Below are 16,446 nucleotides of genomic sequence, written 5' to 3'. Positions count from 1 at the left end.
TTCTCCCATCCCAATTTTGTATCGCCAATTCTCCCCTCCCCTGTCTTGAACGTTGCTAGACTATGCCTCTCACTGGTTGGCTGCAGTGAGGACCAAGCCTTGCATCACGTGTCCCCTCCGGTACACGAGGAGGCAGCCTGTCGTATCTTTTCACCAGACAGTGGCGAGGAGTAACGCGTGGGAGGCTCACACTGCCCCCGATACTTCCTGACTCTGCTGTACAGGCGTCACCCAACCGACCTGTAGGAGTCGCTGTCCACAACGTCCAATCCCCACTCATCGACTTTCCACCCGCTACCTCTGCCAATTGAGATAGTATGACGACTGGCCCAAGCCACAGGCAATGCTGACTCCGGGAGTTGAGACCGCAGCCTCTTGCATTGGTGACGAGCGCAATCTCCGCTACACCACCCAGCCGCCCCACATATTATATTTTATTATAGTATCTTTAATTATAAATTCACAGGGAGCATTTTGAGTCTTTTTTGTTTCAGAAATGGGATCAAAATGATTTACTAATTGCTCAGCCTCTCCGGATACCCTGTATCGTTGTTGCATGTACCCCTTGCACATTGTTTCACAATTTCCCCCAATCACATCTGTATAAAACCCCACAAACAAACCTGAAAATGCTGAAAATCTGAATCAATTTGCATGTCGGTCTGTGGAGTAGAATTAGCAACCATTGCTAAGCTAGCATTGGCCAGTCTGCGTTTCGAATGCAGGACATGGTGAACGGTGAATTGACAAAACACAAGGATTCTTCTTATGACATCACAAAAATTCAAACTCATTAACTCTCAATATCTTGCAAACTAAATTAATTTGCACATGGCTGTTTCAAGGATATGGATATGTATGGGTGCAACATTAAATCAACATTGTTTTTTTGGTGAAGTGCCCCTTTAAGGCCTGTGTCCAATTCTATGCTATGCAGTAAGGCTGGGCGATAAAGCCAATATATATCACACTATTTTCTAAGTTTTGACAGTATAGGTTTCCAGTACAAATTACATTGTGATATAACATATCTTTAACTTGTAATATAATTATCATGGTGCTATTTAATTCAGGGGACATTTCATTCTTTAACTTTTTAATACTGCTGCAAGGATTCTTTAATGAATGTAAAAACATACCGTATTTTTTTATGTATTTTTTGTTTTTACGATATACTGTATACTATATAATATATATAGTGGACGACGGTATAGTAAAAATGCATACCTTTGCATGGATCCATGACGGTATACCTTCATATTATTCAGTATACCAGCACTGTTTTTTTCACAATCTAATATATTAAATAAATATCTCTTTTTTAACAAGTTGATTATTAATTTCAATATAGAATATTCATTGACAGCCGCCCTACAAGTAAATTAAGTTACTGTACACTACATCACCCCTGAGTGGAACATGGAAAGCCAAACTTTCCCCCACTGTACCGAAAACTCGTACCGAACCGTGACTTCAAAACCGAGGTACGTACCGAACCGTGGTTTTTGTGTACCGTTACACCCCTAATAAATATGCATGATCAAGTTCAACAATGTGTGCTTTTATTTTTGATATTCCTTCATTCCAGGTTGAAATTACACGATGCATTATGTGCGGGGTCGCCAAAAAAAATCCTAAATAAAATGGGGTTGTGGTATAAAAAAGTTTTGAGAACCCCTGGTCTATACGCAGGTTAAAGTGTCAGTGTTTACCTACAGAAGACATCAAAGAACCTACCGTGGGGAAAGAAGTGTAGGTGCCTTGCGAGAGCTTTGTCTACTTCGAGGAAGGCTTTTGTTAAAACCAATTCCAGATTGTCTTCCTCTGCCACAAGGTCTCTGAGATGACAAATAAAAGGAACATATGGCATCAAGAATATAGCAGGCACAAGTCAACATTTTTCACAGATATAAAACGGCATTAAAGTAGCAGGTGGCGGTCGAGAAAGAGTCGACTCCTTGACTCCAGGCCAAGGACAAACCCAGAAATCTGAAGATAATTGTTTCCATAGGCATTATAATAAAAGAAAAAGTGGAAAAACGTCCTCCTAATGTATTAATGGTTAGGAGCAGTTCGATAACCAGTGGAGGCCTAAATGTTAGAGAAGAGGGCTTGTGACTGGGTTTGGCCTGTTCGATCCCCCAACCAGCAGGTATAATCTGGGTGGGGGAAGTGAATGAATAATGCTCTCCCCTCCCTCAATACCCACCATTGAAGTGCCCTTGTGCAAGGCACTAATCCCCAATGGATTCGGTGGAGCTGCTCAGTGGCCAACAGTGTTAAATCTGTGGTTGTAATGGGCAGCTCCCAGGTGCAAATGTGTGTAGCTGTGTGAGTGTGAAGCAGGTGTTGCATTGTTTATAAAAAAAAAAGAAAAAGAAAAGTCTCTTACTTGATGTACTTCTCCATGTACTTATCACAGAAGTCCGCCGCTTCTGGCCCGCCGTGGCCGTCGAACACGGCAAAGTAAAGGATGTTGTCGGTCATCTGGGACACCTGGAAGCGGTCCTCGTTCTCCTTCCTCTGGCCAATGAGCGAAGCGCAGCCCACCTTTGACAGGCTGACATTGGGGATGAGCTTGCCGTATCGGATGCTGGGCGGCAGCTGGATGGGCTCGTCGATACGGTTGTCCCAGATGCCAAAGGAGTCCCAGGTGGTGGGCTGGCCACTGCTGTCCGGGTCGAAGCGTGTGCTGCTGGCTCGCTGCCCGGTGGGGCTGTGAAAATGCCTCCGAAGGAGAGTGAACTGGAGGTGGTTGTCCTGTTGGGGCGAGAGGACCAAAGCCGCCTGGAGGCTACCGCGACCGATGTGAGGCCCACCGCACCTTGCCAGGCGCACGAGACGGGCTGCTGACATCACCTTAGCAGCACAGCAGTGGAGAGAACCCAAGATGGAAAGAGATCTGTTGCCCAGACATAAGAGCACAGTAGATTTGGTTAGACAAACTGTTTTTTTGGCTCAATGTCAGACTTTTGTGTCACTCAGTAAACATTTATCACATGTTTTGACTTCCTCGCCTGAGGGCCAGCAGAACAGGGTTTGGAATAATGCAAGCATTTATTCAACAGGTATTGTGAGTTATGAGAAGATCAGAGGACAAGGTTTGGGAGAGGGATGTAGGGAGGGGTTTTAGTTTGTGTGGTGTGATATCAATGTTGAAATTGATATGTTTAGACTTTAGTTTTGTTTTACAACTGAAATAAAATGTTTGTTATTATTACAGAGAGTAAAGTACCGAAAAAACAGGTACCGTTGGGTACCGGTCCGGTAGCGATTCCCAGGTACCCGTGAACAGTACCCAACCTAGACGGCAGACATCTCTATAGTAGATAATATGTACAAAACTAGACTTTTCCGCGCGGGGAAATTGTGAACGTGTGGGTGATGCCTGTGCACCGCCGGCCAACGGGAAAGGGTCTGTATTGTCTCTGTATTGTCTCTTTCCACAGCAAAACGGTAGGCAAGGCACCTTGGTTGAGAAATGCAGGCTTCAATCTATGTTGTTTAGTCTATCTGTTCAGTACTGTTAACTTCAGTACTGTTTCAAGATGCACAATGAGATCTTCTGAGAGAATTGAATATACACAAATGTTCTAGAATGTTTGAATATGAGTTATGACATCATACCGTGACATCACAAATGTTCTAGAATGTTGTATTATGACATCATACTGTGACACAAATGGTCTAGAATGTTCCATTATGACATCATACTGTGACATCACAAATGTTCTAGACTGTTCCATTATGACATCATACTGTGCCTATCAGCCACTTAGTTTAGAAACCGACGGTCTGATCCCCATCCCACTTGCTTTGGGTATGGAAACTTTGACCGTTTTCACTAGCCTTGCTGCTAGGTGTGGATTGTCATCCACGTACCACACGGTGCCCACATTTACTTACATGCGACATCCGTGCCGACTAGACTGTTCACAGTAAGATGTGCTCATCTTTCATAGACACTGAGGCTATTTCAGAATCTCCTCAATGCTAATATTTATATGTTATATATATTATATGTTTAACGTGCCATCGGAACCTCACGATTCCACTGCCGCCTGTTGAGGGCTAAGGTTCAGGGGGGACATCTACGTTTTCAGACGCATTCTCACCAGGACCATTTCACTAGAGAACCTTTCGTTTTAGCTTGTCTACATTTTTATCCGAAACGTCTCTCCGTTAGGATGTTGGTGTTATTGGAAAGCCGGGTATGATCATGAAGTCAGTTCTCTGATGAGAGCGACCAGTCGACCACCACCACACAAAGGGAACCACGGAACAATTACTTTTGACAAGCTAAAATTTTTTGAATGTTGTAAGGAAAAACGGGGGCAATTACAAATACAAAATGGATCACTTTGCTGCAGAGTGCCTTGTTTCAATGTCCAGTCATGCAATTGTTCACGGTCCTAAAGGGAATAGGGAGATGAAACCAGAAATCGCGTCTGCTCCAAAGAACGGGGAGGAAATAAGAGAACCCATTGTGAAAGACAACTCCTCGCTTTTTGTGGTGGCAAGAATTCTGGCGGATTTTAACCAACAGACTCCTAACAATGTTGCCGACCAGGCGAAAATAAAGGAGAACATGCCAAACCTCATAGATGATGATGGACATTCTGCCACACCTACTACCATCTCCGACCCTGCGCTCAAACAAAGAGGCAAAAGATTGAGAGGTCGAACTGAACACGAATCACCTCAGAAAAAGCACAAATGCCACTATTCAGGTTGTGAAAAAGTTTATGGCAAATCATCCCACCTCAAAGCCCATCTAAGGAGACACACAGGAGAACGTCCGTTCCCGTGCACCTGGCCAGACTGCAGTAAGAAGTTCGCCCGCTCCGACGAGCTGGCCCGCCACTACCGCACCCACACGGGGGAGAAGAAGTTTGGCTGCCCGCTCTGCGACAAACGCTTCATGCGCAGCGACCACCTGATGAAGCACGCCCGGCGCCACTCAGAGTTCCAGCCCGGCATGCTGAAGAGGCCCCACGGCAGCGGGTGTGGCTCCGCCCGGCCCGGCTCCCTCAGCGACTACAGCCGTTCCGACGCCTCCAGCCCCACCCCTGCCCTCAGCCCCGCCGTCGCCTTAAACTGAAAAATCTGGCCCCCGCACTTTCCACCTCCATCCTCAGAGGCCTATGTTCTTATCCACAATTACACGTGTTGCAGTCGTCAGCAACCCCCTCCCCCCTAGTGTTGTCACAAAAAAAATCGATTCTGAATATTTAAAACAGTTTCAATACTCATTTCCCGCAATATCGATATTTAATTATTCATACATTTTTCAGTAGTCCACACACACACGTGCATTCAGTTAAGTTGGTATATGACTAATACAAACAGTTCAGTTTGTCAGGTACATGCAACACAGATTACAGTGTTTACATCCGTCTGCTTGAGAAAATACCATGTTCTGCAATAAAAATGATTGAAGTGAGATGAACAGACTGAACTTTATTAGATAAAACATGTTGACAACGTTTTTGCAGTTGAAAAAAGGTAAATAAAATTTGATAAAAAGAAAAAAAATCATATATGTTACATGATGAATTGAAAATGGGGGACCCTGATGTAAACAAGACAAAAGTCTTTCTCTGGTCTGCATCCCCTTAACACTTTGAGTGCCACGGACGCTTTATGTCGTTAGTTCATGCCGGCAGTTGAATGCCAGCAGCGCTATATAGCGTTTGTTTGTCGTTTTTTTTAACTAGCGATTTGAATTCATATTTCATCAATCGAGCCTCACGCTAGTGCTCCAAACCCTCTGAGCTCCATTGGGGAAATACCGCCCCCTATCGTCTCTCCCTGTGTAATTGCACCCCATTGGATTAGACTGGTGGGGGGGAGGGAGGGGGTCCAGTTTCCTCATTTTACTTTTCCGGCGAGCCATCTGAAGAGACCGAAGTGATTGCTGAGCCGGAAAACAACGTGGAATACATATTTACTCCACCTCAGACTCTTATCATTTGGCACTAAAAGCTAAACATTGTCACGGATATGGCTGTCGGCAACATGTCATTAATTGTGTGCAAGAGGTCGATCAGTGACCACGTTAGCGTGAGCTAGGTTAGCATGAGCCAACGTTAGATGGAAACGACAATATAACGTTACTGGTGAAAAAGTGATTTACCTTGGAATACTCCTGTGCCAACTTACTGTACTTTGCTTGCAGGTCTGCAGCCATTATTGCTGGATTATGAATAGCCCCAACTTTAGCCAAGGTAACGTTAAAGCTAAAACTAGCTTTTCGGTTAGCGCTTCAGCTAATGCTAATAACACCAGCAAGCGAACCCATCAGAGCGGTCCCCAGACCGGACCTGAGAGCGCCGCTGGCTCTGCGGCTCTGCAGTTGCATACTATTGGGATTAGTTTATCGCTTTGTTGGGAGGCGGAGATAGTCATCACGCAACGTTTAGATTCCAGTGAACGCCACGATAATGTTGCCGTCTCTCTGCCAAATGTCTCAGTTCTTCGCTTGATATAATTAATACAAATGTCCAATATAACGGAATTTGTTAGCTCATAAAAATGTGATTATAACAGACTGCTGTTTAATGTCGGGCCGACTGCCCACAGACACCTATTTGATTTCAAGTCAGCAGCAGCACGGAGTCTCGGGGGACTTATTTTATTTTGTATACGCAAAAGTAGCCTAGTTTTAAGTTAAAATATTATAAATCTACATGTCTTGAGGATGTCATTCTTTATATAGCCTGCCTATCAATTGTTTTTAAGCTCAATAAACTCTGAATTTTCTAACAGAAACCCTGATGTGTGTGTGTGTAGCGTCTTTTTCCCGGCCATGTGCGCTCAAAAGAAAAAGAAAAAAAAACTCTGCCTTTGATTGGTTCTAACATGTGCATTATGCAAAGACCAGCGCCGATCTGCCTCCGATTGGCTCCGATCGTTATTCACTGATTGACGGGATAAACAAAAAAAGCCATGCGCGACTGTGAAACCTGAAACAGTGTCCACTTCCATTGTGCGACACCACATGTTTAGTTTAGTAGCTCGTAATAAAATTTAAATGGAGAACAATCATACTGGTTTCTAGGGCTGACCTTCGAAGCTTTTTTTGGCAATCGAAGCTTCGGGGCCGAGCTTCGATTTTAATTCGAAGCTTCGAGATTTTTTTTTTTTTTTTAATCTTATGTTGTGGGACTTGTACAGCACTTTCATAAACTTTGTTGTTTTTAAATGTGTGCTCTATAAATAAAGTGGGTTGGATTAATTAATTAAGTAGCCCCTTTCGTGACTGAGCCAACAAGGTTTCACTCGGCTGTGATTTAATTCAAGGTGGATCGCTGTTGTCGTTTGAACAACTTCAGATTTCATGGGAACTACCAATCCGCCAAATCAAGAATGTTTAAGATGAATGAAGTAAGATTTTGATTATTTGAAATATGGCCTGTGTAGACTAAACTATGCACAGAATTATGTCAGTCTACAAGGTCCGGATTCTACATGGTCCGGCAATGTAGACCTTGTAGACTCCACTACAGACCAATTATTAGTGAATGTTCATGCATTTTTAAGAAGGGCAACTTCCACAAAAAAACAAAGAACTCACCAAAACATCTCAGTAGCACCTTATCTAAATTTTATTTCCTATTTTGTTTATTCATCCCAGTATCTTTCTTTCTTATGTGTGGAATTCTACAAGGCATGTAGGTGTATATGTATTTGAGGATGATATCCTTCAAACAGGCAATAGTGATGATATAATTTGGGCAGTGCTGAGCTGGGTTACTTTCCTCCAGTGTATTTGTCCCCCGGCCCCACCCAATGGCCCCATGCGCGCGCGCGCGCACGCACGCACACACACACACACACACACACACACACACACATTTACATTTAGTCATTTAGCTGACGCTTTTATCCAAAGCGACTTACAAGTTCTGTACGACAAGACAGCAAGAAGGGTACAACTCTATCAGCTGAGTAACAATGTTTATCAAAGTGTTGCGTGTTACAGTGTAGGTTAGTTTATTAGGAAAAGTGCATGACAGTAAGGTTAGTCACGGTTAGATTTTTTTTTTTTTTTTTTTATTATCATTTCAGATAATGGTTGAATAAGTGAGTCTTTAGTCGACGGCGAAAGATTGGACGGGATTCGGCTGTCCTAACTGGGATGGGTAGTTCTCTCACACACACACACACACAAATCGAAGTAAAAAAAAAAAATTGAAAAAAAGAAATTGAAAAAAAAAGTTTTTTTTAACTTTGATTTTTTTTTTAATGTTCGAAGCTTGTGCCATCGAACGAAGCTTCGAAGCTTCGAAGTATTTAAGACAGCCCTACTGGTTTCATAATACAACATTTCCGAATGGACGTTTGGATTAAACAAAGTGATGCAGTGATGCTTTCCCAGCGGAACACAAGCTGCTTAACGTTACAGTGGTATGTTATACACGTTAATTAAGCAATGTAATGTTAGAGTGCAGCTAACGTTAAGGTAGCAGGAGCTGTCGGCCAACAAAGTTGTTTTAACAAATGGATTCACAAAATGGATTATCATTCAAACGTTATTGAAGCCTCCGCCGTGACCAGTAAGTAGGTACTACTACTCAACCGCAGCAATGTTCACCATGAATTGAAAATGGGGGACCCCGATGCAAACGTCCCTCTCCGGTCTGCATCCCCCCAACAACTGCGCATACTAGTGTTGTCACGATACTGGAATTTCGACTTCGATACGATACCTTGAAAAGTATCGATATTCGATACCATTTTCGATACAAAAAGATATATATATATATATTTTTGTATTTTTTTTTTGCTTTTGTTGCTGGTTGATTCTCCTCAGCTTCTCTCTGGTACTATAAGAGAAGATAAATATAACACTTTTAAAACCCTTTGTTTATCTTTAGATCAGACATTTAAAAATAACTAAATTATCTAATCTAAATCAAACCCGGCCCCCTCTTAAAAACAAAAACCTGTTTAACCTAGCCAGCTATGCTCGGACTCGGAGCATTTATTAACGTTACATTTTCAACAAGATTGCTGCTAATTAACACTTCATGGAAACGGGGTAACGTTATGTCGAGTTCATACGTGTACTAGTGTAGTATGAACTCGACTTAACGTTACTCCGTTTCCATGAAGTAATTATAAAGGTGGCCAGCTAGCTAGCATAAGCTAACGGAGGAACGACTAGCTAACGTTAGCTAATAGCTGTATCGTTGGCACTGCTCTGTAAAACGCTTGCAAATGGGCATCGTGGCATCTTCAGCTTTTCCTTCGTCGTTTACTTCAAACCCGAAGTACCTCCAAACAGCACTTCTGCTGTTTTCTTTATCCACAAGCACAAGTTGCGGAGGCTCTGCACTTGCCATATTCTGAGCTAAAATCTTTGTTGACAAACTGTGAGGTCTGTGAGGGGGAGGGCTGCAGCAGCGTGTGTCTGTTAATCTCTGAGGGGGAGGAGGAGGGGCAAGCGTGCTCTGCAACAGCGTGTGTCTGTCTGTCAACAACTTGCGGTAGAACACTGCGAGCAAGCCAGCTGGTATCGATACTGCAGAAAGTATCGATATTGCGGGAAATGAGTATCGAAACAGTTTTAAATATTCAGAATCGATATGTATCGATTTTGCGATATTTAAAAAAAAAAAAAAAAAAAAAGAGGCGAGTAAGTCAAGTCAAGTGAGGCGCGGATGGAAGTGGCCATAAAATACCCGAAGGAGGTGAATGAATGAATGAAAACTTTATTCAACAGACTGCAGAATGTGCACAACACACGGCTCAATACACACAACTGTCAAGGGGATGCAGACCAGAGAAAGACGCCCGCCCTGTCCACATCAGGGTCCCCCACCCTCAATTCACAGCAACATTTATGGCATACACAACATTAGGGCTGTCCCCGACTAAGGATTTGGATGGTCGACTATGATTGGCCAAAATTTGCGTTAAGTCGACTATTGGTCGACAATATATATATATATATATATATATATATATATATATATATATATATATAAAAAAATATATATATATAAATAAATGATATTTTTATCATTTGGGCTGTGGGGGGTGCTTAATGTCTGAAGGAGTCGACTGAAGGCTTATTTTTTTTTTTTAAACTTTGACCAGTCACCTGGTTCTTTTAGCGTTTATCGCTTTTTCTTCTCATTCATACTTGGTCAAGTTCGACCGACAGAAGCAGGCTGAAAGGGTTCAGATGGGGGGGTAGACACTCTGGGAAAGGCACGGCTGCCGTCCGGGATTCGAACGCGCTCAGCCCCAGATCCGCGCGAGCGCGGTTGTCCACGGCGCTGAAATAGCACTCGCGGTACGTGGTGAGCTACTGGAGCTCCCGACTGAAGGCTTCTTGTCCTCTGCAAAAGCATTCAATTGGTCCACTGATGGATACATCTTGATATTTGTCTAGTCTAGTGTGTTCATTAGATGGGTGAAATCCTCTTTCAGTGCCTCTGTGCCTGTTTTCGTAGGCAGTTAGCCTCTGGTATGCGTGCCATTAGAGTTAGCCACGCTTCTAGGCCTCTTTTCTTTTGGAAAGAATGATAAAAAAAATTGTATTCGACTAAGGTTGGCTAGTCGACCACGGCTCCTTTCGACCGATTAGTCGACTAATAGGGGTCAGCCCTACACAACATACATGACATGACATTTATGGCACAGGAACATACAGGTATATAGTACTGTTACATACGATATGCAAATATACAGTACTGTTACCCATAGATCCTAACAGAATATATACATATGATGGGGAGGAGACTGTACATTAGGAGGGGGTGGGTGGGTGGGAGAAAAAATATACATACAGTGGGGAGAAAATATATACATACGGTGGGGAGGAGACTGTGGGGTTTGGACATTTACGGTGGCCAGTTTCGAATTGCAGCCTCCCGTAGGTGGGAGGTTTTGAATGTAGGGATTCACATATTTTTACGGCTGTGGGTAGGGCGTTCCACATTGTTGTGGCATAATTGCGAAATGTGTTTAGTCCCTCGTTTGTGCCGAATCTGGGTTGCACATGATTTGTGGAACTCCCTCTGGTGTTGTGGCCATGGTATTTACTGACCTTTGGGAAGTATTTCGACATGTACATGGGTACCTGTGTGGTGTAGTGTATCTTGTAGACCAGGCCCATTGCAAGTTGCTGTACTCTGTCGTCTACTCTAAGCCATCCTAGTAGGTAGTCAAAGTGGGCGCAGTGAACATTTCTGGGTGCACCTAAATTATGTGCTGGTGCACCTAAATGAAAAAGTTAGGCGCACTGGTGCAACCAATGTAAAAAGTTAGTCTGGAGCCCTGCCTACTGAGTACAATGGTACAACCCGCAAGTCTCTATGACAAACGGTTAAAAAAATACAAAAAGGGGACGTGGCCTAAGGATTGGGGGAGTGGTCAACATAACCAATGAAAGAGGGTATTCCCTACTGAGTACAATGGCACAACCCGCAAGTCTACGACAAACGGTTCAAAAGATACAAAAAGGGGTGTGGCCTAAGGATAGGGGGAGTGGTCAACATAGACCAATGAAGAGGATATCCCTACCGAGTACAATGCCACAACCCGCAAGTCTCTACGACAAACGGTTCTTCCTGATTCTGCTGTGCAGGCGCACCAACCGACCTGTAGGAGTCGCTGTCCACAACGTCCGATCCCCACCCACCAGCTTCCCACCCCCTAATACTGCCAATTTTATTAGTATGAACGACCAGCCAAGCTGGTAGCAATGCCGAGAGCTGGGCTCGAACCCAGCATCTCCTGCATTAGTGGCGAGCGCCTTGCCCACTGCGCCACTTAGCCGCCCCAAGCGATCTCTAACTTGATCACAGAAATGAATGATGGCACTTGACGACCAGCCCTTTTCCCTCGTCGAAGACAAAGGATTCTGTCGGCTACTTCGTCATTTAGAGCCCAGGTTCATAATTCCAAGCCGCCATCACTTTGCAGAGGAGTGTTTACAAGCCAAGTATGATGAGATCGCCTTACTCCTACATACTCTGATAGACAACGATGCACGGCACGGAAGTTTCACCACGGACATATGGACCTGTGATGTTAACTTTGTTTGGTTTATTTAATTCTTTTTGAGGCGTGCTGTCCTATAAATGCCAAGTAATAGTTGTTTCATGGACCAAGACCACAACAGTTTCCTCTCCTATAGCGTCAAATGTTTTATCTGCTGACAAAGCACAATACCTGTTGGTTTTTAGTTCACTCATTGTTCAGGGAAACACATTGTTAATGACATTGACGGATTGTGAATTTTGTGATTGACTCAAATTATATTTATTTGGAAAAAAATATATAGTCACTTTATTTGACGAGTCAAAACTGTTCTCTTGGCTTTGTTTTGTTCATAGTAGTAACGCTCATGTCATGATAAATCTGGTTAGGTCAAAACTACAGGAATATACATAAAATATATATTATAATTAAGGCTGTCAAAGTTAACGCAGTATTAACGTTATCGCCCGATTCTATTAATGCCACTATTTTCTTTAACTCACGATTAACTTTTAAGATTTTTTTTTGCTTTTTTTTATTTTTTATTTTTTTTACTAGACTTCACTCAGGTGTATTATTGATGCTCTCATTGATACTATGTTTGTTTCTGAAGTGTGTGTGTGTGAGATATATATAGAGAGAGAGGGGGGGTGAGAGAGATGAGGAAGGGGCAAGAGAGAAAGTTTAAGTTTAAGTTTATTTGGATCACCATTAGCCACAGCAGTGCTGGGGCTATTATTCCTGGGGTCCATAACACATAAAATACAGTTACAAACTTATACACTCACAACATTTACATGTCATACAGACAATTAAAACAACAATAAAAACCCTAATCAAATTCATAATACAATATAACAATATATACGCCTTATGAATTCGTACATGAAAGAGAGCTGGGAGAGAGGGGGTGTGAGAGAAAAGGGGGGGGGGTGTGATTACTCAGCCCTTGTGTGGGTGAATGTAACAAGTTCCTAACGTTTTCTTAACCCCTATTATTTCATGCACACTTTATTCATTGTTTTAAATTATTATTTTCTTTTAAGTTATTTTGTGCATCACTGTTTTGAATTTGATGCAAATTTGCAATGCATGAGGGTCATCCTTTTGTGTTAAATGGCTGCATAAAGCAAGCATTTGTTGACTCTCATGTTGATAAGAGTATTAAAACTTGGAACTTGAAAAAGATCCGTTTAAGGTAGATAAAAAAAAAATAAAAAAAAAATAGATTAATTTGCTATTAATCGCGAGTTAACTATGGACAATCATGCGATTAAATATTTTAATCGATTGACAGCACTAATTATAATACAATAAATATATATTATCGGTTATTGGTATCGACCTTGAGGAGCAGAAAGTTATCGGTATCGGGGTCAAAAAATCAATATCGTGCACCCCTAATAAATAGTATAGATTACAATAGTGTGGGTGGTCACCCACACTAACTAGGCGAATGATACCAAAGCTATCTGGATAGATAGATGGCACTTTGTCACGATACAAACATTTTTGTTTCGATACTATACCAATATGAATTTCGATACTTTTCCTCAAAATCAGGGAAACACTCTCAGATGTCATTATTGTTCTTTATTTTAAAACACAACAATGAACAATGACAAGAATAAATAAATTAAAAGCAATGGCATTCAAAATGCTGGAGAACTTTTTTTGCACTCAAAACAGTTGCTGTACAAGGTTTCTGAACCCAGCTTTCTCAACTGTATATATATTGGAACTTGGTCCATACAGATGAACTCTGCGACTGCCCTGTTGATCCTTTTATCATCTTTGGACTAATTTGTGTACTTAATATGCTGCTCAAAAAAAGCTGGGAGGTTAGGTTGCTTCTGAGTGGGGGGAGTCACTCTGTGAGCCAAATGCAGAAGACTTCTGTAGTTAAAAAAAATTCAAGGGGTAGAAAAAGTATGGTTGTATTATTATACATTTGTCATAGCAGAGGGCCTAATTAGTTTGAGATACCATAACCTAAAAAACATTTTGAGTGAGACTGATTATAGCCTATCATAATCTAGAACTAGGTTGTCATATTGTAGGCTGTTTAACAAATTTAATAGATTTCCGTTGTCTATATACAGTATGTATGAAGCATTAATGGGCAATTGTCAAATGTCTGTATAAATCACGTTTGTGACTAAGCCATAGAAATGAGATGCACTTGTGCATCAATTAATTTCTGTTGTGGGTAGGCAACAGGGGATGCTGTGTTTACTAGCTTTCAGCATGGCAGTTTAGGCTATGTATAGCTTATTATTAGGCTTTTCAATTTATTTTTTATTCTTGCAAATAGCATTGTGGACATTTTCTAATGCTCGTATAAGGAACTGTAGTCACGAGAGCTAGCATAGCTCGTCCAACGAATGTTGGCATCAATGGCATGACTACAGTACTGATAGGAGCTACTGTAGCACGTAACGTTAGTTATCACAACCATCGGCAATCGCAGTGAGGATCTTTATTGATTAACGTTAGCTAGCTAGCTTTAACTAGAATTATAGATCGCTAGCTATATAAGCTAACGTTAGCAGAGTTTATTCTATGCAAAATGTGCTAGCTAGCTAACGTTAATCAATAAAGATCCTCACTGCGATTGCCGATGGTTATGATAACTAACTAATCGCAGTGAGGATTTTTAGCGTTAGCTAGCTGGCACATTTTGCATAGAATAAACTTGGCTAACGTTAGCTTATATAGCTAGATAGTTCTATAATTCTAGTTAAAGCTAGCTAACGTTAATCAATAAAGATCCTCACTGTGATTGCTGATGGTTGCGATAACTAACGTTACGTGCTACAGTAGCTCCCATCAGTACTGTAGTCATGCCATTGATGCCAACATTCGTTGGACGAGCTATGCTAGCTCTCGTGACTAGTTTGTTGTTCTTCATTCCAGAAGGTTGCTTCCGGTAAACTAGCGCAACGTCACCACTGACAGCAGCTCTGTGCTCCAATAGGAAGGCATTTGCATGCATAAACGAATAAATAAAATATAAACGTTTTTTTCCAAATGCAGTATAGTATCATTTCAAACACTCTAGTACTGCGGTACTATACTAATACCGGTATACCGTGCAACCCTAGGGGACATTTCATTTTTTCTTTTGGATGAACTGCCCCTTTAAGAATAATTCTCTATTTCTTACCATTGTGCCAGCTTTGGACAAACCCAGGTCATATGCAACAAATCTCAGAGAACTCAATTTTAGTTTAACTTTAGAAGTTCAACTAGCTGGATGGATAGATACTATAGCACTCTGAGTAAGGGCCCGTGTCGACCGGGGACGTTTTATGAGTTGTCAGCTCCTTTCTGTCATTCATTTCTATGCTACAGACGCGACAGGCGGGCTCCTTTTCCCAGCGCCGCGCCTCGCGTTTTAGGGCTCTCGGCGGCCAGCGTTTTTGGGCGGAGCGCTCCCAGCGCCTAAAGTTGAAACTAGTTCAACTTTTGGAGAGGAGCGGCGCTCATCAAGGTAACCTTTTTCGACCGACCAATCAACATCGAGCAAGTGGCGGAGCCGCGGCAGTCACGAGACTAAGGAAAACGCTCTGAGCATGCATATTTTTGCTTTTCAAAGCGGTCCGCCTTGAAAAAACGTTCCCGGTGGACACAAAGCCTAAGACAGGGCTGTACGCTAAGCTTTTTCACTAGGGGCACACTTGCCCCTAAATGAGAAATTTAGGGGCAAAAAATATTTTTTAGGGGCAAATTTTTAAATAACAATTTTATAATATATATATTATATAATCATACTTGTAGTTGTATTATCTGCGAGACATCGCCACCACGCAACAAGTCTAAATGCTCGCTATATGCAACCAGCTCCACTGTCTGTGTGTACTGAGTAGCCTCCAGCTACGGCCAGGATTCTCCGGAGCTGCAGCTGGGCCCTATACTGTAGGGATGTGCATCTCCTCACTGAGGCCGATGCGATGTGCATCTCGATACGGTGCCAACGATACGATACATTAACGATACATTTGAAGCACCGGGCGATGCGATATGATTCACCCCCTGTTGAGATACGATACGATTCGATACGATTTGATTCAACTTAATGCGATTCGGGGCGATACGATGCGATTCAACACGATGCAAAATAATAATAATAATAAATAATACAATTTTATGGTATGACAGAGGATTTGGTTGTATTCCTTATATGCAGCTTATATTATTATTAAAAATAAAAGAATCTACTGTAAGACAATTTATATAAAAACTCTTGGGTGCCTAAGAAGACTTTTGCATAAACTGTCTTTTCTATCCACTTTAGCTAAAAACACACGAGAGAGAGATATGCCGTAATATTTTATGTTCTATTTTATGATGAACATTTTTGTATATACTATATTTTACAATGATATTTTGTATGTACTTATATCTGTTTGTAATCCATGTGTATGTTTAATATTGCTTTGGCAACATGTA

At 41.9% G+C, this 16,446-nt stretch overlaps 2 protein-coding genes across 2 annotated transcripts in view; one reads left to right on the top strand and one right to left on the bottom strand.

Annotated features, from left to right (window-relative positions):
* The window catches only part of ppm1kb (protein phosphatase, Mg2+/Mn2+ dependent 1Kb), a 38,007-nt gene that overhangs the window by 16,446 nt on the left and 5,115 nt on the right, over positions 1-16,446 (bottom strand). The window contains exons 2-3 of the mRNA XM_084319369.1: positions 2,393-2,902; positions 1,738-1,838 (exon numbers count right to left, since the gene is read on the bottom strand). Of these exons, the coding sequence (XP_084175495.1) occupies positions 1,738-1,838; positions 2,393-2,856 (565 nt within the window). The 5' untranslated portion in view covers positions 2,857-2,902. The remainder of the gene's footprint in view (positions 1-1,737; positions 1,839-2,392; positions 2,903-16,446) is intronic.
* Positions 4,352-5,101, top strand: LOC311231738 (Krueppel-like factor 13; the record flags this gene model as incomplete). The annotated part of the gene is made up of 1 exon (XM_084318361.1): positions 4,352-5,101. The coding sequence occupies one exon, from the start codon at positions 4,352-4,354 to the stop codon at positions 5,099-5,101; it is 750 nt and encodes a 249-aa protein (XP_084174487.1).

This window comes from Notolepis coatsorum, assembly GCF_963971535.1.
Source record: "Notolepis coatsorum genome assembly, chromosome: 7".
Lineage (NCBI taxonomy): Eukaryota > Metazoa > Chordata > Actinopteri > Aulopiformes > Paralepididae > Notolepis > Notolepis coatsorum.
Note: the sequence above shows the minus strand (reverse complement) of the source record. Positions and strands in the feature narration are given on the sequence as shown.